Here is a 27,063-nt window from a genome sequence, read left to right on the forward strand (position 1 = left end):
TTGAGATTAGACCGTGCTGCCGTGTGGCCGCCGCAGGACACTTTTAATATCCCTGTTTCTCAGGCTGTAGATGAAGGGGTTCAGCATGGGGGTGACCACCATGTACATCACTGAGGCCACTGCAGCCTTTCTCGGGGAAGATGACACATCTGAACTGAGGTACCCTCCAACGCCTGTTCCATAAAATCAGCAAACAACTGACAGGTGAGACCCACAGGTGGAGAAGGCCTTATACTTCCCACCTGATGATGAAACCCTCAGAATGGAGGAAACAATTTTATAGTAAGAGAAAAGGGTCCCCGAGATGGGAAGAAAACCAAATATGGCAGCAGGGAAATACATGCTTATGTTATCGGTAAAGGTGTCACAACATGCAAGTTGAGAAGGGTCACAGAAGAAATTAGGAATTTCCACATCCTTAAAGCAGGTCATTTGTAAGGCAATCAAGTTGTGCAGCTGGGCATCTAAAAGACTGAGAAAAAAAAAAAAGACGACAAAACTGGAAAGCCACAGAAACACGGGTTCATGATGGCTGAATGATATAGAGGGTGACAGATGGCTACAAACCGGTCATAGACCATCACACTCAGGAGCATGTCTCTCTTCCATGCCTCCAAAAATGGCAAAGAGAGACATCTGAGTCAGGCAGCCTGCCTAGGAGATGACTCTGCTGTGAGATTGGATGTCCACAATCATCTTGGGGACCGTGGTGGAGGTGAAACTGATGTCAGGCAAGGACAGGTTGGAGAGGAAGAAGTACATGGGGGTGTGGAGGTGGGAGTCAGGGCTGATGGCCAGGATGATCAGCAGGTTCCCCAGCACCGTGACCAGGCACACGGACAGGAACAGCCCAGCAAGGCCCAGCTGCCGTTCTGGATCCTCTGAGGTTCTAGGAGGAGGAATATCGAGACATCTGTTAGACTCTGTGGGTCTGTAGAGATTGGACACCTTTTGCCTAGAAAAGAGGGTTGAGAAATCGGAAACAAGTAAACCAACACCCAGCATCGTGTCTGCATTTTGGATAGAAGCAATTCACAAGTAATGTTTTCAGATTTCAGGGCAATCCACACTCAGTAATATTTTGCAGTTCTGACAAACTCAATTGTCTTCTAATGCTTTCATCATTGATTTCTGTGTTATTCACTTCTTGCTGTACACACCTGCCTCGGAGACATTAGATTCAAGAATGTTCCAAGAACCAGATCATCATATATGACAAATTCCTAATTGCTAGAAAAGACAGCCTATCTTTACCAAAGGAAGCTATGTAATAAAACCATTCTCTTCACTTTAAGAAAAAGGTTATCCTAATTAAAGGAAATTAAGAACTTAAATATTTTATTTTATTCGAATAGATTGATACAAATTCCCTTGATTTAGAACATCTGTAAACACTGTATAACTGCTGAGACCATGCCATCTGGAAATGAAATTAAAGTTGATAGTTCATAAGCAGAAAATAGTTCCACAGGCCAGTTAGGTCCTAGTGATTTCATCATTATGTTTTCTGACTTTTCTCCTTCAAGAGAGTAATTGCTTACTCAAATCGGTGGGTCTTGTTTTAAAATTCATGTAAGCTATAACTCCTGTCCTTAGCTTCGGTGGACTTAGAGTTTTCATCAGAACGTTTGGCTGGATGCGGTGGCTCACGCCTGTGATCCCAGCATTTTGGGAGGCCGAGGAGGGCGGATCACGAGGTCAGGAGATCAAGACCATCCCGGCCAACATGGTGAAACTCTGCCTCTACTGAAAATACAAAAACTTCGCCCAGTATGGCGGCGTGCACCTGTAGTCCCAGCTACTCGGGAGGCTGAGGCAGGAGAATGGCTTGAACCTGGGAGGCAGAGGCTACAGTGAGCCGAGATCACACCACTGCACTCCAGCCTGGGCAACAAGAGCAAAACTCCGTCTCAAAAAACAAAAAAACAAAAACACACGTTCTGTCACACTGACGTCACACTGATGACAGCCAATTTTTGTGAACCAAGGCAGTGTCAATTCAATAATTCACATAGATGTTTACTTTTGCTATCTCCTTTGTGCCAAGCAAGATATAGGCTCTGGGGAATCAGAAACAAAAGAGACTCACTTGTTCCTCTCACAATACTCAGTACTTACTGAGATAAGGACAAAATAAAATGTCCTGTCTGGAATGCAGGGAAACCAGAACTTCAGGTCAGGGGATATTTCCGTTGAACCGTATGGAGTTTAAGCTTAAAATATTAATGAATGTAACTAAAATTCACTTTGCCTTTACTTTATGCATCCATCACGTAGAGATCACGCAGCGGGCACCCACGATCGGTTTAATCATCGCTCACTTCCATTGGATCAACTAGAAATCAACTCAGATGAGAGCGCTGAGTCTCAGAGGATGGACGTCTCACCCCTTGCCATACAGATAAGTAGAAAGGGTGGTATTGAAAATTAATGGCCAGACTCTAAGTCCCGGACACCTTACTTGATGGTCTCCCAACCCTCACAATGTTGTGGGTTCTTTTTTGTTTGTGTTTTTGTTTTTGGTTTTGTTTTTGAGACGGAGTCTCGTTCTGTTGCCCAGGCTGGAGTGCAGTGGAGTGATCTCGGCTCACTGCAACCTCCGCATCCCAGGTTCAAGCTATTCTCTTGCCTCAGCCTGCCGAGTAGCTGAGATGACAGGTGCCCGCCACTACGCCCGGCTGATATTTTTCTCTTTTTAGGAGAGACGGGGTTTCACCATGTTGGCCAGGCTGGTCTCGAACACCTGACCTTGTGATTCGCCTGCCTCAGCCTCCCAAAGTGCTGGGATTACAGGCGTGAGCCACTGTGCCCAGCTTCCAAAAGTTTTCAACAGAGCTCAGAGGTCTTAACCACGGGCACATCTGAGGAGCATTTTTGAAATGGTTTCCAGCTTCCTCAATTGGAATGGAAGCCAAACCCCGAATTGATGACTCCTTTGAGGAAGTCGAGAGCTGTAAGGAAAGCCAGGAACAGGGGCAAGGGAGAGATGCATCCCGAATGATCCTGTGCCAATTCTTTCTGGAATCTTTGATGTGATCTCAGCTGCCCTTGCCATACTTGAGACAGTGATTGTGGCACCCACTGGTCTAGCTGTGCTCTACAAGGAACCCCCAAAGGGAAGGGCACAGTGAGCAGGGGCATCGGCCTGAGTGACAAGGATTTGAGAGAGCAGGTTGGATGCAGGGAGAGGACTGGCCAAATGCCATGTGTCTGGCCTTAGACTGCCTGGTTCAAATTGGGCTTCACCCTTTTTGACTTCATGATCTGGTACAAGTTATACGAAAATGTGTTGCTCTTTTTCTAATCTGTAAAATAATCATGAAATGTGCACCAATAACTGGGAGACTATGCAGATGAAATGAAACAAGCTGCATAGAGCACAGAGCTCAGAGTCTGGCCTTTAGGAAGCCCTCAGTAAGGGTTCATGATGCCATGGTGTCTGTCATCATCCTCTTTATCCTCATCATCACCTTCATCATCTTTTTGTTGTTCTGAGGGAATAGTTTAGAGGGACTCATTCCCTGCTATCGTGGGTGAGATGTCTATGAAAAGGACAACCAGTGGGGCAGGGAAGCAAAATTTTGAAGAAGATTCCTGAGAGAGACCCCCCACCACAACCAAGAACAGAAACTCCACAGTCCGCTGAGCTGACAGTTTGCATATTGGTCTCCTCCCATCTGCCCACGGCACTCTCCTGTTTGTCCTGAGGATGAGGAAACAAACAGGGCTCCCGACCGTCCCTCAGCACTCACTGAACTGCCCTTCCCCTCTGTTGGGCCATGACCACGGAGAACAGGTCCACTGTCCTCCCTGCGTGGTGCACATTGGAGGCTCAGACTCCGTCCTCAAGGCTGGCCAGAAGACAGCGTGAGACATGAGCCTCCTGATACAGGTGACGGTTGTGGAGCCCACAGGACTGCAACCTCACACTGCAGGGCTGGAGGCACAGACGAGTATTTACTATTCTATGGCCTGGGGGGCTCAAGGCACAGAGTTCCTCATTAGCCAGAGTAACCCAAGTTCCCCAAGCTCTAAGGATTTCCTCATCATCATGCAAGAAGAAGAGAAAAGTGAGTGTCCATAGAAGCTCTGGGGCTCTTCCTCTAATCAGGAGAAAGCTTGTGTGTATTATTCGCTTCTTTCTTTTCTTTTACAAGATCCAAGTGCTTTAATTTTCATCTTTTATTATGGGAAAATATACCACGTATAAATGTTAAAAATTATAAATATAGATTATTTCATATAGAATGGCCAGTATAAACATTTACAATTTCCACTGTTTTTCAGTTTACAGTTTAATCACATTAGGTACATTCACATTGTTTAGCAACCATCACTGCCATCATCTCCAGAACAGTTTTATCCTTGAAAATGGAAATTGCACCCATTAACCAAACTCTCCATGCCTCTCTCTCTCGCCCACCCCTGAGGGCCACCATTCTATTTTGCAACTCCATAAGTTTAACTACTCTAGACATGTGATATAAGTGGAATCATACTGTGTTTAATTTTTTTGGTTTGTTTGTTTTGGAGACAGTCTTTCTCTGTCACCCAGGCTGGAGTGCAGTGGCGTGGTCTCGGCTGACTGCAACCTCCACATCGTGGGTTCAAGCGATTCTTGTGTCTCAGTCTCCCGAGTAGCTGGGATTATAGGTGTGCGCCACCACGCCCAGTGAATTGTTGTATTTTTAATAGAGATGAGCTTTCACCTTATTGGCCAGGCTGGTCTCGAACTCCTGACCTTAAGTGATCCGCTTGCCTCAGCCTCCCAAAGTGCTGGGGTTACAGGTGCGAGCCACTGAGGCTGGTCGTCTTTATCCTTTTGGGATTTATTTATTTCACTGATGAAGATGTCTTCAAGGTTCATCCGTGTTGCAGCCTGTGTCAGAAGTGCCTGTCTGGTTGTTTGGGTGTTTTTTTTTTTTTTTGGTTTTGTTTTGTTTTGTGTTCACATGGAGTCTCACTCTGTCGCACAGGCTGGAGTGCAGTCGCACAGGCTGGAGTGCACAGGCACAATCTGGGCTCACTGCAACCTCCGCCTCCTGGGTTCCAGCGATTCTTGTGCCTCAGCCTCCCGAGTAGCTGGGACTATAGGCACACGCCACCACGCTCGTCTAATTTTTTGCATTTTCAGTAGAGACAGGGTTTCACCAAGATGGCCAGGCTGGTCTTGAATTCCTGACCTCAGGTGACCCGCCCACCTCGGTCTTCCAAGATGCTGGGATTACAGGCGTGAACCACCGCACCGGCCAGGAGTGCCTGCCTTTTTAAGGCTGAATAGTCTTCCATCGCATGAATGAACTGCAGTGTGCTTTTTCATTCATCTGTCCATGAACCCTTGGGTTGCTTCCACATTTTAGCTGTTGTGAATAATGCTGCTATGAATATGGGTGTACAAATCTCTCTTCCACTCCTGGCTTCTAATTCTTTTTGGCAGGAACCCACAAGTGCAACTGGGGGAACATCTGATAATCCTGTTTCTACTCTTTCCAGTACATGCCATGCTATTTTCCCTGTTCCTTCACGGTTTTACATTCCCTCCAATCAGATTGGAGCATTCCTACTTCCCTCTAGTTTCACCAGTGCTTGTTTGTTTATCATATCCATCCTAATGCGTGGTATCACATTCTTGGTTTGATTTGCGCTTCCCTATGATTAGTGATTTTGAACATCATTTTAGATGCTTATTGGCCATTGCTATATCTTCTTTAGGGACACGTCTACTTGAGTCTTCTGACCGTTGTGAATGGGATGCTTTGGGTTTCTTGTTGTTCAGTTCTAGCTGTTCTTTGTATATGATGCATATCAGCCTCTTTTCAGAGATATGATTTGCAAATATTTTTCCTAATCCATGGGTTATCTTTTCACTCAGTTCACAGTGTTTGCTGATGCACAAAAGTGTCTGTCATTTAGATGTAATCCAAGGAATCTAATTTTCTTTTGTTGCCTATGCTTTTGGTGTCATATCCCCGAAAGCATTGCCCAATCTGATGTCATAAAAGTGTGGCCAATGTTTTCTTTTAGGCATATTATACTTTTAGCACTTGGGGCTAGGTCTTTGATCCAGTTTGTGTTAATTTTTGCACCTGGTGTGACATAGAGTCCACCTTCATTCTTCTGCATGTGGAAATCAAGTTTCTCCAACACCATTTCTTGAAAAGGCTGCTTTTCCACCAATGGACTTTCTTAGCACTCATGTTAAAAATCATTTGAACATATAGGTGAGAAGTTATTTCTGGGCTCAAAAACAAACAAACAACAACAGACAACAGATAAGGATACAGCATGGGCCGGGCGCGGTTGCTCACGCCTGTAATCCCAGCATTTTGGGAGGCTGAGGCGGGCGGGTCAGCTGAGGTCAGGATTTCAAGACCAGCCTGACCGACAGGGAGAAACCCCCATCTCTACTACAAATACAACATTAGCTGGGCGTGCTGGCGCGTGCCTGTAATCCCAGCGACTCGGAAGATGGAGGCAGGAGACTCGCTTGAACCCAGGAGGCAGAGGTTGCGGTGAGCCAAGATTGCACCATTACACTCCAGCCTGGGCAACAAGAGCGAAACTCCATCTGAAAACAAAAAACCAGCATGATTTCAAGAGCAGAAAGAGAATAGCTGAAAAACCAGCATAATGAGAAAGTTAGGAAGCTTCTTACCAAATCATCTGGAAATATGCAAGAAATTCTTGTGAACTAAAATTTTCATACTGTACTATGAAACACTAGAACTCACTTATTCCATCTTTCTGTATTGTGGGACTCAATTATCCACTTCTCTTCATTCCCCATCCCACCCCTTTTCTTCCTAGCATCTGCTAACCACCTTTATACTCTCCACCTTCCTGAGATTCCTTTTGTGTGTAGGTGTGTGATGGAGGGGCACCGTGACAGGTTATGCACAGATGCTGGGCTTGGGCCCTTCATCATACCCTCTTTATTACACTACATCCGTGGGCAACAACTCAGCCCAGGGCCAGTCTTGTTGCTGAGCTGTCTCTGCTCTCTCTCAAGAATGAGAGGGGCTGGAGCCATCATCCAAAAGCCTGGCTGGCCCAGTTGGTCCCATGTGGCCAGGCATGTGCGGTTCAGTGGCCTGCTGAGGACTAAGTGGAGGGGACAGCAGCGCCTTTCCTGAGACAAGTGGGAAGAAGGTATCAGCCATGGCTGACCGAGCGATGACCCACGGCCCAACACAGAGCCAATTAGCAGCCACCACAATGGCGGTGGGCTCGCTGCAGCTTCCACAGGAGGTCCCATGTGCAACCGGCGTGTCAGGCCGAGTTAGCACCAGGAGGGCTGAGCGGAGTCTGACTGGAGGCTGCCTGAGTGGGAGAGTGTGGATGATAATGCTTCCCTCAGGCTCTCAGGAGCTGAGCCAAGTGAGACTTGTGAAGGCCTGGGCTCACGAGTGCGTGCGGGGGTGCATGCATGCATGTGTGTTGTGTGTCTGCGTGTGCACATGTTTGTCGTGTGTCAGTTGCATGTGCATGCTTGCTCATGTTCATCGAACATATTTAGTGCATGCCTACTTTGTTTGCACTGGGAATTCTGGGACTAGACAGGCCAAAGTCCCTGCCCTCATGGAGTTCACATTCCAGTGGGAGAGACAGAGAATAAATGAACATTGACTATATTGTCTTGTAGTGATAAGTGCTATGAGGAAAGGTAAAGTGGGGAATGGGCTGGGGGCTGCTGTTTAGCTAGTGTGATCAGGGAGGGCCCCCCTGAGGAGGTGATCTTGGCCTGAATGATGCGGAAGCAGCCTGTTGAATATCTGAAAGAGGAGGGCTATAGACAGAGGGCAGAGAGCAGGGCCAGAGTGAGAGAAGCTGGAATTCTACTCTGCTGTGTGTAGTGTGGACAGGAGGAGAAGGGAGATACCATATCTGGGGTGGCATCTGACAGCCCAGATGGGGGCAGCCCTCAGTGAGAACCTACTTGCCCAGCTCAGCCCTGAGAGGCAGCTCCGACCCCCTCCCTAGGCTCAGCTCCTCTGCCTGGCACACACGGGCCTCCCCTGCTTGTGTAGTCAGCACCTGGGACCGCCCCTGTGGGTACCCCTGGCTCTGCAGATCCAGCTATGTCCACATGGTGTCTAGCTCCAAGGGATGCCCAGGAAGAGTGATCAGGGCTCACACAGCCAGGCTTGACCCTGGGACCAGAGCCTGAAGCTGTTCTTGAAGCTGCATTCTAGTGGCCAGAGTCACAGCTGCCCGTGGATGTTCTGGTATATAGGACCCGCTGGCAGATGATGGGATGGGCCTGCCCAGAGGCCTCAGGGGACTCTGGAGACCCCAGACCAGGCTCTCCCAGCCCCCGCCCCCAGACTTTCTCTAGGGGGTCAGAGGCCTGATGTGGTGTGCAATTCCAGCAAGTGAAGCAGCCAGGGCTGGGGCCTGGGAAAGCTGGGAGGCCTTGCCTGCCCTCACTGTCCCAACCACCTCCCCTCCATGGAAAGGGCAGGCTCCAGCCCCCAGCAGAGGGGTGGAAAGCCAGTTTCCAACTTTGACCTCCAATCTTTCAAACCCCACAACCCTGGGACAGAGAACCTCTTAGGACTAGGGCAGGGGAAGCTCAGCTGGCCCCACTTCAGGTGACCTCAAAAAAACTGGGTAGATGCAAAGAAAGGGAGATGAGATGGGTATGACAAACTGCTGTCACTGCACCAAACCAGCCAAAGGCTGCCTTTGACTGAGGAAGATTGATTTGGGTGTCTCAGGAGGATGTCAGTTGTGAAGCTGTGTCTGTGGGCATGGTACCTGTGTGTATTTGGTGTCTAGGTTGGTCTGATACCTTCCTGCTTGCTTAAGTGTCTGTGAGTGAGTCCTCATGTGCCCACATGTTTACCTGTGCACTCCCTGGGACCCCTGCAGTGCCAGCTTGTATGTGCCTTTCTTTGTGTGAGATGTCCCGAGGTTTGTGCCTGTCAGCCTCTGACGTCTGTAACACTCTGTTCCCCAGCCTTGCCCTGAGGCTCTCTGGGGAGAAGCTGCCTGCTCAGCTCTCACCAACACTGCATATGCGGATGGCAAGGAGACTCAAGAAGCTCTCGGGAGATGCAATTCTGCTGCTGTTGGCTGACAGAGGTTTGCACTTAGCTTTGTCTTCACTGTCATTACACACACACACACACACACACACGCACACACACTACATGCAGCCAGTCAAGCCAGCAGCCCTAAAAAAGTCATGCATTGATTTTGGTCTCTTACTGGCCTCTGGCTGTGGTTTCAGACTCACATCACTGCCATTGCCCACCCCCAGCACCCTCCCCCTGAAGGTGCATGGAGAATGGTGGTGAGTAAAGACAGGCAGCTTGGGTGGGACAGGCAGTGTGGCTGACACAGGAAGCTGATCTGGTGTGCTGGGCTCAGAGATTTCAGATTTGGGATGAAATTAAGAGGTAATCTAGCCTTTCCCATCCCTCTACCATCGACTGGTGCCATTAGCCACAGTTGTGTGTGTGTGAGAGAGAGAGGGAGCCTGTTCCCATCCAACCTGATTCTCCAAGGACCCTTCTTAGGATGGGCCCCTCATTCCCCACTCCAGACTGGGGAAGTGGGAAAGTGGGGTGGGAGTATCCACTGGTGCATGGACTCCTGAGCATCTCCCTCATGCCCGGCTCAATATTTGGCCAGGGTGTGGTGAGCAGACAAGGGTCTCACAGACTGGTCAGTGAGGCAAGGTGTTAAAGACCTGGAAAGTCAGAAAAGAAGCAAGAGAAGTCACAGGGAGTCAGTGAGTATGTCCCATGAGGACCGTGAATGCTGGGTGCAAAGAGGAAGCTAGAGAAGAAAGGGTTAGAATGGACTGGAACAGTCGGGAAGGCTTCCTGGAGGCAGGGATGTTACCTAGGTCTTGAAAGACTGATAACTGGATAGGCAGAGAGAAGGGGCAGGAAGGGCACGTGGAGTGATCACGGGTGGCATGGAGGAGGGGTTTGTGCAGGAGGCAGGGACACAGGATGGACAGGGCTCTTCAGAGTTTCAGAGCCATGACTCAGAGTGTCATGGCTGACTCTGACCCTGTGTAAGACCTGGAGGGAGCTGCACCAGGAGGGATGGACATGCTGCCCAGGAAACTCTGGCAAAAAAGAGAGGAGGCTGGCAAAGAGACTGACACTTGTCTCATATGAAGAATGGCTGTGAAAAGACATGGTCTGGAAGAAGACTTGGGGGCTATGTGTGTGTGTGTGTGCCTGCATGCGTGAGCATGTGAGAAACATTTGAAGAGTGGACGTTCCGAGGCAGTGTATTTCAGTGGGTAAGCATGTGGATGCTATTGCCAGGAAGACTGGGGCCTGGGGTGACCAACTTGTGCCAGTATGCCGTGGCTTTCCTGGCGGTAGCACTGAAAGTCCAGTGTCATGAGTATACTAGTATGGATTGCCCTACCTGGGACTTGCTAGCTGCTACCTAACCTCTCTGTGCCTCAGATTCCTCCTCTGTAAAATGGATCTAATGGGTACCTATTTTGGCTGGGTCTGGTGGCTCACACCTGTAATTCCAATATGTCATGCATGTGAGTGGTGGGTGGGACCAAGACAGCTCCAGGGCTCACCTTTGCTGGGTAGGGTTAGGAGGAAGAGGAGGAAGGGCAGGCTGGGCAGGGCTGGCCTCACTTGCAGCCCCCTCCACTGCCGTCATCTCTGTAGCTATGCATAGAAGTTGGGTGTTGGTGCTCAGGACTCTAGTGGCCCAGTGTTCACCTGTGCTTCTCCTTCTCTAGGGCTGTATTCCATCCTGGCTGCCTTGTGGAAACCCTGAAGAAATGGGACGTGGCCCTGTGGAAGTAGGTTGACTTGAAGAGCTGCTGATGCTTGAGCCCATCCTGGAGAGTCTGATTCAACCTGTCTGAGTTAACTACAATGTACAGCCTCAGCTGAGAGCTACCGGACTGGGAGTTGGGGGACAATGAGGGGACATCGGTATGGCTGGCTGTGGGACAGGTAGGCCCTAGACTCCAGGTCAGCATCTGTTGACCCCTGGGAACCTCCTCTCCTGGAGCAGTTAGGACTCTTGAGTTGCAAGAAATAGAAACTAAGTAGTGCCTCAAAGAACCCAAGGGTGCTGGGAGCAGCCGGAACAGGAAGGGTCTGTAAGGCTGAGGCCACACCCCACTGACTGTACCCTCCTCACAAGCATCAGCTAGGGCCTTTTCACCATAGACTGGCTTCCTCTCTCATTGCCACATGGCATGAATGTCCACCAAGGGGCTCACAAGCTGCCATCGAGATGGCTCAGTGCCACACACTGCACACAGGCCAATCCGGCCTCGCTCATGTCCGCTCTCCAGTTGTGGGAAAGAGCCCATTTAGCCAGCTTGGGTCAAGGATCTCCACCTCTAATGGAGGGAGGGTGACCTGGCAGAAATATGGCTTCAGAGGCCATCCCCATAGGTAGGATAACTCCTGCCCAACTCACGTACCTCTTTATGCCAGGACATGTGCTGGGAACTGTGGACACAGAGGTGAAGACACTCCATGGCCTACTCAGGAAATATTTGAGCTGGGCTTTGAGAAATGGGTGGGTGTTTTTCAGGTGGAGAAGTGGGCAAGCGGTAATGCGTGAGGGGGGATGCTGTGTCTGAAGATGCTGTGTCAGAAAGAGAAGATAGCGCCCAGCTCTCTCTCCTCTGTCTGGGTGGAGTGGAGAATGCCAAGGCATGGAGGGACCCCCAAGGGAGACCATCCTAACGTGTTGTTTGGATTTGAGATTCACTGTGCATTTTCCTCCTCCTGCCACCACCCACTGCCCCAGAATCAGACCTTCCTCCTCCAGTGGTTGGGCTGAGGGTGATATGTTCTATTTTGTGTTTGTTTTTTTAAAAGCAGGGCACACTGCTGCTCTAGACAAAATAGAGGCTCTGCTGGGAAGGAAAAAAGGAAAATAGGACTTTGGGCACAAACCCTCAACCTACGGACATGGTCCCCTTGATTGTCAGCATCTGACTCTGACTCTGCACAAGACCTGGGGGAAGCTGCACCAGGAGGGACGGACATGCTGCCCAGGAAACACTGGTGAGAGAGGGAGGAGGCTGGCAAAGGGACTGGCACTTGTCTTAAATGAAGAATGGCTGTGAAAAGGTGAGCCATGGTCCAGAAGAAGACTTGGGGGCTATGTGTGTGTGTGTGTCTGCGTGCGTGTGTGTGTGAGAAACATTTGAAGAGTGGACGTTCCACGGCAGTGTATTTCAGTGGGTAAGCATGTGGATGCTATTGCCAGGAAGACTGGGGCGTGGGGTGACCAACTTGTCCCAGTATGCCATGGCTTTCCTGGCGGTAGCACTGAAAGTCCAGTGTCATGAGTATACTAGTATGGATTGCCCTACCTGGGACTTGCTAGCTGCTACCTAACCTCTCTGTGCCTCAGATTCCTCCTCTGTAAAATGGATCTAATGGATACCTATTTTGGCTGGGTGTGGTGGCTAATGCCTGTAATTAGCCGATGTAGGCAGATTGCTTGAGCCCCAGGAGTTCAAGACCAGCCTGGGAAACATGGCAAAATCTTGTCTTTATGAAAAAATACAAAAATCAGCCAGGCATGGTGGCATACTCCTGTAGTCCCAGCTTCTCAGGAGGCTGAGGTAGGAGAATCACCTGAGCCTGGGAATGTCAACACTGCAGTGAGCCGTGATCATGCTACTGCACTCCATGCACTCCAGCCTGGGCGACAGAGTGAGACTCTGTCTCAATAATAATAATAATAATAATAATAATATCTACTTTATAGAATTATTGTGGGTGTTAAACAAGAGAGTGTATAAAGGTCCTAACCCAGTGCCTGGCAAAAGACATGTCCAACCAATATCATCTATTTATAATAAATTATATTAGACATATAGGCTTTTTCTGGGCAGTCCCAAGTGTGGAAACTGGACCAATCTGTTTAGTGTAAGGAAAAATTTCCTCACAGATCGTGGGGTAGTGAATTGTCATGGTGTTCAAATATAGGCTGATGTAGGGCCTGGTTGTGAAGTGGAATGTAGAGCTAGCATCCCCCTGATCCAGAAATTTCTTTTTTCGTTTGTTTGTTTTTTTGAGACATGGTCTTGTTCTGTCGCCCCGGCTGGAGAAGTTGCTCAGGCTGGCAGAAGTTTCTTAGTTCCCTGATACATTCAATGTCATCCTCTTCTCTTTGTTTCTTTCTTTTTTCTGAGGAGAGGAGCTAGCTTGTCAGAGAGAGCTGCACCTTTTCTTCTCATCAGGAATTCCTGTCATGGGAGGACTCCCTGGAGCTGCTTGGATAAAGACAGAGAGACACTTCAGCCGAGATTCCAGTGATCCGTGTTATGCTAATGACAGGAGTGACCATGAATGGCTCTCTGCTGTCCTGGCTAATGGGGCTGCCTCAGGAGAGGAGCTGCTAGCCCAGGGTGGCTGGACTTCCATCAGCCAGCTGCCCGCCTCTCTGCGCCCCAGGCTATGGGACTAGAGCAGCCCTGCCCAGGGGCTCTGCTGCATGCATGTACGTGCATGTGTATGTGCGTGTGTGTGCATGCATGTGTGTGTGTGCTTCCCTCCCCACCCGTTCCTTCTTGTCATTCCCCAGCCCCACCCCTTCACCCCCGCCCCACCCCCTACCCTTTATCCTCTAGTGGTGTAACTGAAGACAATGCTGAGGCAATTAATAGTGCCCTTTGAGGACTTGTCACTAGAAAGCTTTTTAACCCAGCCACCTGAGTTGGGGCCCCAGGCATGTGACAAGGATTCGGGGGGTGCCAGGACTGTGTGGCAGCTGCTTGGGTGAGGCACAGGCACCGTGTAGAAACCAGGTTGGGAGGCCTAGGTTCCCTGGATGTATAGATTATGTGGACATAGCAGGGGTCATTGTTTTTCATTGTAGTTTGTCTCTCACTAGAATTTTGGTCTTGCTAGCCGGCTGCAGAACCAAGATCTTAGAGGTGGAGTGCCAAGCAACACACCTGCCAACTACAGGGGCCATCACAGGAAAAATTTCCCCCGGCATATGGCACCTTAAAGAGGGGATATCGTGTGGTGGATGTCATGTGTTAGGGTGCAGTGGGGCGGGCGGTAACCTCTCCTCAGCTCTTCCTACCCCAAAGCTGTGCTCCTGGGAGGCCTGGGGAGCTGGTGGGGAAGGAGTTCAGGTCCAGGTAAGAGCCACACAGCGGGAGGAGAAGACTAGGCGGAGGGAGGGCCCTGGGCCTCCAGGCCTGTCTCTGCCATGTCTGATTTCACAGTGTCTCTCACACAACAACCATCGTCTGTAGCCAGACCATGCCGGGGCAGCAGGAGCCCCAATGCCGAGGTGGACCCTGTCTACAATTTTGTGTACTCTGTGTGTGTAGTGGGTGGGTGTCTGCTGTGTGTACTCTCGGGGCCTGCCCACCTGGCCTTCATGAGCCGGGTGGTGGGATCCCCACTGTCTCTCAAAACTCCTTTCCATAAGCGATGAACCTGGCTTTGGTCCTCGCCAGCTCCTCTGGTCGCCACTAGAGGGCAGCAGCCAACACAGCCTGGCAAGGGGAACTTTGGCGACCGACTTCTGGCCCTACCGCCTCCGACTTCCACCTGTCGGCACCTTCCTAGCCTCTGGGGATGTGCAGGTCCCCAGCGTGTGGGTGGACCACTGGGACCACAGGTCCTACTAAGGATGTCCTTGGCCTCAGGTATAGTGAATGTGTAAGTCTGTTAGAATGAGAAGGGGAGTGGGTGAAGACAGTGGAGGGGACCAGGGATGGTCAAAGCCAGAACCCTGAGGTGTATTCATTTGTTCCTGCAAGGATAAAGGCAGGGGAGAAGAGGAGAAGAGGCTGCCCGGGGGACCAGGCAGCCTGCGGGGAGATGAGGCAGGACCCAGCCCACTGGCCAAATGGCACCTGATGACAAGGCAGGCAGAATCACCCTAACTGCAAAGTCAGGTGACTCAACTCAGAAAGACCAGAGAAAACCATGTGGACTCTGGAGCCAGCCTGCCCCGATTTGAGCCCCGGCTGCTTAAAATATTAGCGGTATGACTTTGGACAAGATATTGAACCTCTCCATGCCTTGGTTTCTTAGCTGTGATGGAGACAATAATAGTATCGCCTGTGCTAGATGTGTGTATTAAATAGGTTAGTACATACAAATCACTTAGAACAGTGTCTGACACAGAGAAAGAACACTATAAATGCTAGCAGTTGTTGCTTTCTGCACTTCATCTTAGCCAAAAACCTGAAAAGCAATTTGGTCTTTGTTTTCTGAAGTAGAGACACCTATTATGTTGAAATAACTAGTTTCCCCTAGAACCCTCTCATGAAATATATGGAGTTGGTCCCTCACCCTACAAACATTAAACGGTAACATTTGTGTTTTTTGTTTCTTTTTCCTTTTCTTTCTTTTTCTTTTTTTTTTTCCTTGAGACGGAGTTTCGCTCTTGTTGCCCAGGCTGTAGTGCAATGGCGCGATCTTGTCTCACCTCAACCTCCGCCTCCCAGGTTCAAGTGATTCTCCTGCCTCAGCCTCCTGAGTACCTGGGATTACAGGCATGCACCACCAAGCCGGCTAATTTTTTGTGTTTTTAGTAGAGACGGGGATTTCTCCATGTTGGTCAGGCTGGTCTCGAACTCCCGACCTCAGGTGATCCGCCCGCTTCGGCCTCTCAAAGTGCTGGGATTACAGGCATGAGCCATCGCGCCCAGCCCTTGTGGGGTTTTTTGGAGACAAGGTCTCACTCTGTCACTCAGGCTGGAGGGCAGTGGTGCAAACATGGCTCATTGCAGGCTCGACCCCCTGGGCTCAAGGGATCCTCCCACCTGAGCCTCTCAAGTAGCTAGGACCACAAGTGTGTGCCATCATGCCCAGCTAATTTTTTTTATTTCTTGTAGAGATGGGGTCCCACTATGTTGCCCAGGCTAGTCTTGAACTCCTGGGCTCGAGCAATCCTCCTGCCTCAGTGCCCAAATTGCTGGGATTACAGATGTGAGCCACCATGCCTGGCCACCTGTCAATATTTAAATCAACAAACTGGTCAGTCACCTTTGAACCTCCAAACCCTTTCACTCTTGAAATGAGTCCCTTGAATTGAGTGTGGGGACCTGCTATCCTTCCTTCCCTCCTTCAGGCAAGGCCTGGGTTTGCTCCCCTTGTAACTCCTTCCCCAAACACAGCCCAAGGATCCTCCCTGAGCCCCGCCCTGTCCTGTTTGGTCCGGTGGACCTGACTTCTCACCACTCTCAGGAAATGGTGGCTTCTCTCTTCCTGCCATTGGAGGAAATTTGAATCCTCAGCCTTACCTCTCTCAGGCTACTTTTGGCTTTAAAACTGTGGGAAGTGAAAGTGCCCAGCCCTGGAAAAACAAGGCTGGTTGAAAGGTGAAAGCACTTAACCTTTTGGGGCCTCCAGTTTCCCCTATCTACAATTCTGGAGAGGGATGGGGGATATTTTTATAGTTTCCTCCTTCCCTGGGAAGATGTTTAGGGAAAAAAGAATACCAATTGAGACTTTACTGGTTGGGTGTGGTGGCTCATGCTTGTAATCCCAGCACTTTGGGAGGCTGAGGCAGGCGCATCACTTGAGGCCAGCCTGGCCATCATGACAAAACTCCATCTCTACTAAAAATTTAAAAATTATCTGGGCATGGTGGTGAATGCCTGTAATCCCAGCTGCTTGGGAGGCTGAGGCAGGAGAATTGCTTGAACCCAGGAAGCGGAGGTTGCAGTGAGCTGAGATTGTGCCACTGCACTCCAGCCTGGGCAACAGAGCAAGACTCTGTGTCAAATAAGTAAATAAATGAGAGAGACAGAGAGAGAGAGAGAGAGAGAGAGATACTTTACTGTGCCTCTACTCACTGATGCTTCTGTGTCTCCAGTACAAACTCCTCAATAGAAAAGATCTGGACATGAAGCTCCCCTATTGGAACAATCAGGGATGACCAAGTCCCATGACCTAAGGGTAGCAAACTTACTAGTAAGGCACCACTCAATGGTTTTTCCTCACATAGGGACTGGGTAACAACAGGAAATTGGAGACATCCTAGCAGGCTCATCATATTATGAATATTTTAATTGTAAACTTCATTTATGAATAGGTAACACCTTTCCATATCTTTACATAGTTCAATATTTTAAGGATATAAAAAGACGTACAGTGGGAATGCTGTTTCCTACTCTCAAACCCCACCCCTTCTCTTCCTAGGAAGCAAGCAATATTACTGTTTTCTAATGTATCCTTCCAGAGATATTTTATAGAAAGAAATGTGTAGCCTGGGTGATGTGGCTCATGCCTGTATTCCCAAAGTACTACTTTGGGTGGCTGTGGCAGGAGGATTGCTTGAGCCCAGGAGTTCAAGACCAGCCTGGACAGCATAATGAGACCTCATCTGTACAAAAAATAAAAATAAAAAAATCAGCCAGGTGTTATGGCATGCACTTGTAGTCCCAGCTACTTGAGAGGCTGAGGTGGGAGGATCTCTTGAGCCCTGTGTGTCGAGGGTACAGTGAGCCATGATCTTGTCACTGTGCTACAGCCTGGGTGACAGAGTGAGACCCTGTCCCTCCCTGCAAAAAATGTGTATATAGATTCTTTTCCCCATTCTTTTGCTTTTTTTCAAAAATAGTCCTATATAGGTACATAAAGAACACCCTCATTGGCTTTTAGGGCTAAATATACTTAACCAGTTTCCTATCAATGAACACTTAGGTTGTTTTCAGTCTCTTACAGTGCTGCAATGAAAAGCCTTGTAAATAAGCATATGGTGAGGCCAGGTGCAGCGGCTCATACCTGTAATCCCAGTACTTTGGGAGGCCAAGGTGTGTGGATTACTTGAGGTCAGGAGTTTAAGACCAGCCTGGCCAACATGGCGAAATCCCATCTCTACAAAAATACAAAAATTAGCTGGGTGTGGTGGTGGGCACCTGTAATCCTAACTGCTCAGGAGGCTGGGGCAGGAGAATCGATTGAACTCAGGAGGCAGAGGTTGCAGTGAGCTGAAATAGTGCCACTGCACTCCAGCCTGGGCAACAGAACAAGACTGCATCTCAAAAAAGAAAAAAAAAAAGCATATAGCCCTTTAAGGTCTCACTCTGTCACCCAGGCTGGAGTGCAGTGGTGTGATCCTGGTTCACTGCAACCTTGAACTCCCAGGCTCAAGCAATCTCCCACCTCAGACTCCCGAGTAGCCAGGACTACAGGCACCATTGCACCTGGATAATTTCTAAATTTTTTGTAGAGATGGGGTCTCACTTTGTTGTCTAGGTCAATCTTGAATTCCTAGGCTCAAGTAATCCTCCTGCCTAGGCCTCCCAAAGTGCTAGGATTATAGGCGTGAGCCACCCCACCATGCCCCATATACATATCTCTCAGGTATTCTTAACTGGGGGTACAGGGACCCCTTAGAAGTCAGCAGGTATAGAATTTAGGGAGACAATTTCAAGATGCCTGGAAACTTGGAAGGAGAAGGATAAAAATATATATTTTTATCTATAACTCTCTCATATGATTAATGATATCTTGAAATATCATTTACACTCACTCCTACTTTGTCATTGTGGTAGGTAGCTATTAGATTTTGCAATAGGCCTGCTTATGTCATATATTAATAGAGAAGCACATAAATTACAGAATACATTTGGTTTTCTAAAAATAGTTTAATACTTGCATTTCAATATAATTGGTTTGCTTTGTAATCTTTTTTGTTTTATTTTTGTTTTGTTTTTGTTTTTGTTTTTATTTTGAGACAGAGTCTCGCTCTGTCTCCAAGGCTGAAGTGCAGTGGCGCGATCTCGGCTCACTGCAAGCTCCGCCTCCCGGGTTCACGCCATTCTCCTGCCTCAGCCTCCTGAGTAGCTGGGACTACAGGCGCCCGCCACCATGACCGGCTAATTTTTTTTTTTTTTTTTTTGTATTTTTTAGTGGAGACAGAGTTTCACCGTGTTAGCCAGGATGGTCTCGATCTCCTGACCTCGTGATCCTCCCGCCTCGGCCTCCCAAAGTGCTGGGATTACAGGCGTGAGCCACCGCGCCCGGCAACTGCAATTTTTTTTTTTTTTTTTTTGAGACAGGTTTTAATTCTGTCATCCCAGCTGGAATGCAGTGGCCCAATCATAGCCCACTACAGCCGCCATCTCCTGGACTCATGTAATCCTCCTGCCTCAGCCCAGAGTAACTGCGACTACAGGTACGCACCACCATGCCTGGCCATTTTAAAATTTTTCGTTGCCCAGGCTGCTCTTGAACTCCTGGCCTCAAGTGATCCTCCTACCTCAGCCTCCCAAAGTACTGGGATTACAGGCATGAGCCACTGTGCGCAGCCTGCTTTGTAATCTTTTTTTTTTTTTTTTTTCTTGAGACGGAGTCTCGCTCTGTCGCCCAGACTGGAGTGCAGTGGCGCAATCTCGGCTCACTGCAACTTCCGCCTCCCGGGTTCACGCTCTTCTCCTGCCTCAGTTTCTTGAGTAGCTGGGACTACAGGCGCCCGCCACCAAGCCTGGCTAATTTTTTGTATTTTTAGTAGAGACTGGGTTTCACCGTGTTAGCCAGGATGGGCTTTGTAATCTTATGTATTTTGTTGGGGGGAGGCGGGAGCTATGCATAACATAAAATTTACCGTTTTAACCATTTTACAATTCTGTAACACTGTATACAATTCAGTGACATTAAGCACATTCACACTGTTGTGATGCCATCAGCACCATCCATCTTCCCAAACTGAAACCCTGTATCCATTAAAAAGTAACTCCCCATTCTTTGTCCCCCAGACCCTGGCAAGCACCATTTAACTTTCTGCCCATGATTTTGACTACTCTGGGTACCTCATATAAGCGGAATCATACAATGTGTGTCCTTCCCTATTTGGCTTATTTCACTTAGCATCATGCCTTCAAGGTTCATTGATGTTGTAGCATGTGTCAGAATTTCACTTCATTTTAAGGCTAGATAATATTCCATTGTATGTTTATAGCACTTTGTGTCTATCTTTTCGTCAACCGATGGACGTTTGGGTTGTTTCCCTCTTCTGACCATTGTGAATAATGCCATGAATATTGGTATACAAATGTCTCTGCTTTCTCAGTTCTTTTGGGTATATTCTACCCAGAAGTAGAATTGCTAAATCATATGGTAATTGTTTTTTTAGGAATACGTATTTTTATGCAGGAAAAATATGATTCTGAAATAAGCCTACTAGACTCTTGTTCTACATACTTTATTTTGCATGCCTGTCTCGGCCACTAGATGGGAGACTTGTTGACAAGGACTAACCGGTTCCAGGTGCCCCTCAGGAACCCTCCAAGAGGTGTAGTAAATGCATCCAGTGCCTAGCGGACGCCCTGCGTGCCCGGCACGGGGTGAGGTGCAGGCGATACAAAGGTGCATAATGTACCCCAAAAGAACAGCCTAGAGGGGAATTAGGCCGGAGGATGACCGATTGAAATCACCCCAATTCCTGATTATGCCGCTTCCTATGTGCATGACCCAGGGCAACTTCCTTTGGCCCCAGCTTCCCCATCTATAAAATGATTTACATCATCTACTCAAATTTCCGACAAGAACACACCTCACCTTTATCATAGAGTGTGGCACATATTAGGAATTCAATAATTTTATCCCTGTCACCTGCGATAGCAAGACACAGACTTGTCCGCAACCTGCCGGGAGGCAGGTTCTGGGGAGGTTGCTGGGTCGCGGTCGGGCGGCCCTGTCCCGCCCTGGACCACCTCCAGACTGGTGCGGGAGTGCACAGGGAGGGGCTGGAGGCTGCACTCCGAGCCCCAGTATGGGCGCCTGGTCGTCTCCGTCCCTGGGGACCGTCCCGCCTCCCCCTGGCTGCAGCCGTCTGCATTCGTTCCCCTCAGTTGAGCGGGGGATCCTGGAGGGGCAGCGGCGGTTGGCCCTCCTCTCCGGCGGGCGGCGCTAGCGCGAGCCTGGCCCCGGGCAACGCTCGGGCCGGGCTCCTCTCGGCGGCGGCTCACCGTCGTCCTGCCGTCCGCGGGGCGGGGACGCGGCGGCGGCGGCGGTGGCGGCTGTGTGTCGCCGGAGCCGAAGCGCGCAGGCCCGTCCCGGTGGCCGGGGAGCGGGCGGGTGGGGGCGCCATGTGGTTCATGTACCTGCTGAGCTGGCTGTCGCTCTTCATCCAGGTGGCCTTCATCACGCTGGCCGTCGGTGAGACTGCACGACCCCTGCCCGCGCGGGCTCCCGCCCCGGCATCGGTGCTCGTAGGGGGTCGCATCGCGGGGGTTTCGGAGCCACTCGGGGGACCACTGCCTGGCGCTCCCGGCCTTCGCCGCCCCAATCCCATCCCGCTGATCCTGCCTCTCCTGTCGAGCCTGGCAGCCCGGCCTGACCGCGGCTCCTTCCAGGTGTCACAAAGTCCGCTCCGGCAGTGCCCGAGAAAGCGTGACTCGAGTCCCGCGCCCGCGCCTGCGGACCGCTAACCGCTGCGGCTCCCACTCTTCGCGAGCCTGCCGCGCGGAACTTTTCCCCAACGCGTACCGCCGCCTTTGCGCCTCTGGCCCTTCATACTTCCTGCTCTCTCCACCTTTGACACTTCTCCTCTGGCTAGTTCCCATTCGGCCTCAGTTGAGATGTCATCTTTTCCGGGAAGTCCACAGAGGTTGATGGTCCAGCAGTGCCCTGTCCTTTCCCTAAAGTAGCATTTCTCACACTGAACTCGTCTGTCTGTCCCTACTGTTCCCCTTCCCTTTCCCAAGCTGGGTCAGGGAAGGACCTTTGTCTGTCTTGTTCAGCTGTATTCTCAGCCCAAGGACCTGGTTCATGCCAAGTGCCCAGCAGGTGTTTATTGAATACGTGAAATTCCGTTTTCTGAGCCAGAGGTTATCATTGTACTGTGGCATCAAATGCAGACTTTCATTGATTTTTATGAGATTTGTCCTTAGTTGCCCTAAGAAAGTTTTACTTCTCCAGACTTGGAAGGGCAACACATGGGATGTTTGGTTTGTTCTTGACCTTCTGGGGTCCATGAAGGGTGGATGGGGACTGGGCTGCAGAGAGAGCGGTGACCAGGATGGTGGGAGTGACCCTGACTGATTGTCTCCCTGCCTCCCACCCTGCAGCGGCTGGACTCTATTACCTGGCAGAACTGATAGAAGAATACACAGTGGCCACCAGCAGGATCATAAAATACATGATCTGGGTAAGTGGCATCTTTCTCCAGGAGTCCTCCTCACTCTTTTGCCCTGCCTCAAAAGCAGGAAGTGGGGAGAGTTTGGCATGGATGATGAGGCCTGTGTCTCTGCTGTTTCCTGAGCATACACTCTTACCTCCTTGCCCTGAACGCTGTCTTTTGGGTCTGCACTCCTGGGCCCAGATCTTCCCTGGCCACCTTCCCCAAGTGGCATTGTTTCACTGCAGGCCTTGTCCTCTAGTCCTTAAGGTGACAGCCAAGTGTACTTCTCTGTTGACAAGGCCATAGATTTGACTTTGCTTAGCTCTCTCCCGCTGTCTTTAGCCCTTTGCTCTGCTCACAGCATTTAAAACTTAGAGGAGCCACAAGACAGTTTTGCATATATGTTCATTGCCATCTTTCTAATCGGATCAAGTGATTTGTCCTAAGATCGGCAAAGCTTCGCTGTTCTGGCCCCTCCCTGGTCTCATGGGAGGCTTCTCTTACTGAAGACACAGTCCTTGCCACTGATGTCAAAGCCATAGGGGTGACTGCTGGTGGACAGACTTCCTTCAGCTGCAGGAAAGGCTGGGGGTAGGGCTGCCATTGGAGAGAAAGCGTCCACAGCCCCTCAAGTCGCCTAGTGTCAGCAGCCACTTGCACTCTGGGCATGGCTGAGGTTGGGAGTTCACAGTGGAGGCAAGACTATAGCCCTCAGCTCTGGTCCAGAGGTCCAGCTTGTGGGTGTTGGCACAGTAATTAGCCCTTCATTCAGCCAACTGTCATCTGCTAAGCACTGACAACTGTAGGTCCTTGTCAGCAGTGTTTTTCAAACTGTAGGCATGATTCCTTATTTGGCTGTATATTTAATTCAGTAGGTCACAATCAGCATTTTTTAAAAAAAGGAACATAAATAGAATTGAAATTTGAGCTTTGAATCATATATATGTATATATGTGTTGGGGTCACAGTGTAAAATGTTTTTCTTTTTTTTTTTTTTTGAGATGGAGTTTCGCTCTTATTACCCAGGCTTGAGTGCAGTGGTACAATCTCGGCTCACCGCAACCTCTGCCTCCTGGGTCCAAGCGATTCTCCTGCCTCAGCCTCCTGAGTAGCTGGGATTATAGGCATGCGCCACCACGCCTGGCTAATTTTGTATTTTTAGTAGAGATGAGGTTTCTCCATGTTGGTCAGGCTGGTCTCAAACTCCCAACCTCAGGTGATCTGCCTGCCTTGGCCTCCCAAAGTGCTGGGATTCCAGGCGTGAGCCACCACGCCTGGCAGATGTTTTTCTTACTGTGGGTTGTTGTCAAAAAGTTTGAGAAATGGGCTGGGTGCGGTGGCTCACACCTATAATCCCAGCACTTTGGGAGGCCGTCAGAAGTTCAAGACCAGCCTGGCCAACATGGTGAAACCCCGTCTCTACTAAAGACACAAAAATTAGCTGGGTGTGGTTGTGCATGCCTGTAGTCCCAACTACTCAGGAGGCTGAGGCAGGAGAATTGCTTGAATCCAGGAGATCGCGCCACTGCACTCCAGCCTGGATGACAGAGTGAGACTCCTTCTCAAAAAAAAAAAAAAAAAAAAAGTTGCCTTTTGGGAGCAGATAACCTAGCTGGGGAGGCCAGACCTGTGAAATGAGGAGATTGAAGCATGAACCTAGTGCTGCCCAGAGCGGGCTGGGGGTTGGTGAGTCCAGGAAAGTTGCCTGGAAGAAGCGCCCTGCACTGTCTGCCTCTGGTTGTTTCAGTTCTCCACCGCTGTACTGATCGGCCTCTACGTCTTTGAGCGCTTCCCCACCAGCATGATTGGAGTGGGCCTATTCACCAACCTCGTCTACTTTGGCCTCCTCCAGACCTTCCCCTTCATCATGCTGACCTCGCCTAACTTCATCCTGTCGTGTGGTGAGAGGGGACAGAGTTGGGGAGGCAGCTGATGTGGTTGGGTGTGCCCATCTCCATCCTGGGCACTAAAGGGGATACAGAAAAAGCCAGCTATTGAAGTCCTCCAGGAAGCCAGGCTAGTTGGGAAGATGCGGTTCTTACTGCTGAGGACTCTAGAGCCCACCTTGGCTCTAGTGAATAGAATTTGTTGGGGCTGGGGGCTCAGACAGGGAGGGCTTTCCCAGAGAGGTAAGTTGGAAGGAGAGTTTGGGAAAGAAGAGGTTGTGGATTGGCTGAGGCAGGGCCCCCAACTGAGCAGTTCCAGCCTCAAAAAAACCACTTGGCCAGAAAAAGCCCAAAGCCCTTCCGGTAGGCAGGCAGGCAGGCAGCTGTCCGTCCAGTCCTCTGACCCAAAGTCATGGTTGGGACTGGAGCCTCGTGGGGCTGTGAGCACCTTGCAGACTCTGGCCTGTGAATGCCTCCTGGGGGCTGCAGCTTCTCATCTCATTCTTACTGGCTGCCGCTGCCTCGGGCTTGAGCCCGGATGTGGAGGATCCAGTCTTCTTGGCGTTGTCCTGCCACTACTTTCTGACCTTGGGGAATCATTGGCCCTCTCTGGGCCTTAGCTTCTCCATCTATTCAGAGAGGATGTTTCTGAAAGAACTATTAGGAGACTCAATGGGCATATAGTAGGTGCATATAGGTATTTACAGATATTCCTGGAAAAGGCTTCGGAAAATATTTTGGTTGCCAAGATTGCCATTGCTCCTGTTCATCATTGCTGGCTACCCTAGCTTTTAGTCAGGGTATCAGATGGAGTTAGGGGTTTTTTAGAGTGATTTTTCTATTTTCTATGAGAGAGCCTAGAGAGTGAATATTATCCACACAAAGGGCATATTGTTAAAGCCAAAACTGGTTTCTTCCTTGGGTGTTGGCGTGATTTCACCAAAGAATTTGTTCAGCAGAGGTTTGTTTAGGGAGCTCTTCCATGGAGACCAGGCCCCTCTGTCCCAGGGAAGAAGTCCTGCCCGCAGCCCCTCAGCAGCAGGCTCCCCTGACTTCACTCCCTTGATCTGCCCTTTGATGCCTAAAAGAGTATTTCCAAAAGATCTTGTGGGCACCAGGCACTATCCTACCTCCCATTATCTCTTAGCCCTAGAGTGTGGCTAGGCATAGCAGAACTGTAGTCTTTGCCTTAGAATGGGAGAGGCAGGAGAGAAGAAAGGAGACATGGGAATTGCTGTGAGGTATGTGTGAGGGGACAGTCAGTTTCAGGGGACATGTTCTTTCTGGTGCCTCCCCTTCATCTCACCAAGGGAACCGGCAGGATGACTGTGTCTTGAGCAGCCTGTGTCCAGGATATGCACACGTGCCCTCTTTTATAAATTCAGTTACACACCAAGGAGGGGTGGCTGTGTGTGTGTGTGTGTGTGTGTGTGTGTCCAGAACGTATCAGTTCACACCGGTATGCCTTACCTGGGGGCAGGATGGGGAGGGACCCCCTCCCCCAGAATGTTGAGGAACCTGAAGACTGCACCTCAAAGCATCTAGCAAGTCTTGCCCTTTTATTCCTGAGGAGTGAGAGCCTTTTTATTTGAGCAGGACTTCTCCTTGCTGCCCAGTTTGGAGTAGAGCCTCTTAGGGGCATCTAGTCTGCACACCCATGATTTCTCCCCACCTGTCACTGTGGGAGAGCTTTCTTTAGCACTTACATCCACTAAAAACGAGGTTCATTATCATGATGCTTTGGATTATGTAACATAGAAGTCTAATTTTTATAACATGCAAAGAGCCTTCTTCTAATTTTACTCGGAATGCCCTGTGCAGTGGGCAGGTTGAAGCTCATTCTCCCATTTTAGCAGATGGGAAACAGTTCTAGGCAGTAGCCTACTCTGAGTTGAGTGTAAAGTCAGGCCTAAGACTCCATGGAGGCTCCCAACTTCTGAGGGCCTTTTGAAGTTAAAAGTACAGCTTTCTGTTATTCCCCTTAAACTGACTGACTCTTCATTCCCTCAACAGGACTAGTGGTGGTGAATCATTACCTAGCATTTCAGTTTTTTGCAGAAGAATATTATCCCTTCTCAGAGGTAAGAAGTGTCCGGCGCATTCAGCTGTTAACAGGGACAGGGTAGTAAAAGGGAACTTGCATGGTTTACTTTGTGAACTTAGCTATGATTTGAAACTGAATCTGTTCAAGGATTACACGTTGGAAAAAAACAAAACATAGATGGTTTGAGAAAGCAGTGTGGATGGGGACAGACTGTGCTCCTTTGGCCGAGGTGGGGAGGACACTGCTCTTCCTCAGTGAGTCATTTGGGTCCCCCTGGAGGGGTCATCCTGAGGTCAGGAAGGGGTACTAGGGTGACCTTCTCTGACACAGTCCTCACAGGGCAGGGATGGACTGCACCCCTGAGCCCCAGCTTTTCCCAGTGACTGCCAAGGTTTTCTTCTCCCACGATTTCTCCACACCCTGCTGCTCCAGTTTGAACTTCTGGGAAGAGCAAGGTCACTTCTTTGGGGAGTGTGGGTCAGTCAGTCATGGCTTAGCACTTTGTCTGCCTCCTTCAGTCCAGGGGAGTTGCTTGTCCTAGTGACCAAGATGTGGGGTTTGTGGCCACATTCAGTCATTTTCAGCCTCCACCTTTCCCCACAGAAGGATTTCCATGTCTGAGGGTGGCGTTCCCTGCTTCGCAGGCCTGGGCCGCCTTCGGAGATCAGGTGTGGCCCCCTGTGCACTCTTGACCAACACGCAGTCACCACACCCAGCCCACTCTTGGCACCTCCGGGGCACCCTCTTCTCAGTCTCTCTTGTTGCCAGGTCCTGGCCTATTTCACTTTCTGCCTGTGGATAATTCCGTTTGCATTTTTTGTGTCACTTTCGGCTGGGGAGAACGTCCTGCCCTCTACCATGCAGCCAGGAGGTGAGAAGGGATTTGTAAGGGGCTGAGGTGGGGGCAAGCCAGCAAGGCCTGGGTTGGCAGGGGTCCACTGAGGGAACTGGAGTCTAGCCCTGTGTTGGAGACACCTGGACTCGGGGTTGGGAGGGCCGTGTTCACACACACACATGCGCACACACACACACTCTGTCTCTCTCTCTCTCATATTCTTGCCTGTGTTTCCA

General features: G+C 49.9%; 1 protein-coding gene, 1 long non-coding RNA gene and 1 pseudogene across 3 annotated transcripts in view; 2 read left to right on the plus strand and 1 right to left on the minus strand.

The window, feature by feature from the left end:
• On the minus strand, positions 1-22,013 carry LOC100453154 (olfactory receptor 7E24-like; annotated as a pseudogene).
• LOC129057676 (uncharacterized) lies at positions 2,452-19,257 on the plus strand. Of its 2 annotated transcripts, none has more exons than XR_008522364.2 (5): positions 2,452-4,070; positions 10,727-10,946; positions 11,829-12,083; positions 13,205-13,464; positions 19,001-19,257. It is a non-coding gene; the product is annotated as an uncharacterized LOC129057676 (long non-coding RNA). The 2 variants fall into 2 exon arrangements; XR_008522366.1 differs by lacking the exon at positions 2,452-4,070 and adding an exon at positions 8,975-9,084.
• The window catches only part of TEX261 (testis expressed 261), an 8,871-nt gene continuing 2,769 nt past the window's right edge, over positions 20,962-27,063 (plus strand). Inside the window, 5 exon segments of the mRNA NM_001131185.2 lie at positions 20,962-21,098; positions 22,010-22,089; positions 23,810-23,963; positions 25,962-26,029; positions 26,761-26,863. Coding sequence (NP_001124657.1) covers positions 21,029-21,098; positions 22,010-22,089; positions 23,810-23,963; positions 25,962-26,029; positions 26,761-26,863 — 475 coding nt within the window. The 5' untranslated portion in view covers positions 20,962-21,028.

The sequence above is a fragment of the Pongo abelii genome, chromosome 12 (assembly GCF_028885655.2).
Source record: "Pongo abelii isolate AG06213 chromosome 12, NHGRI_mPonAbe1-v2.0_pri, whole genome shotgun sequence".
In the NCBI taxonomy this organism is placed as follows: Eukaryota; Metazoa; Chordata; class Mammalia; order Primates; family Hominidae; genus Pongo; species Pongo abelii.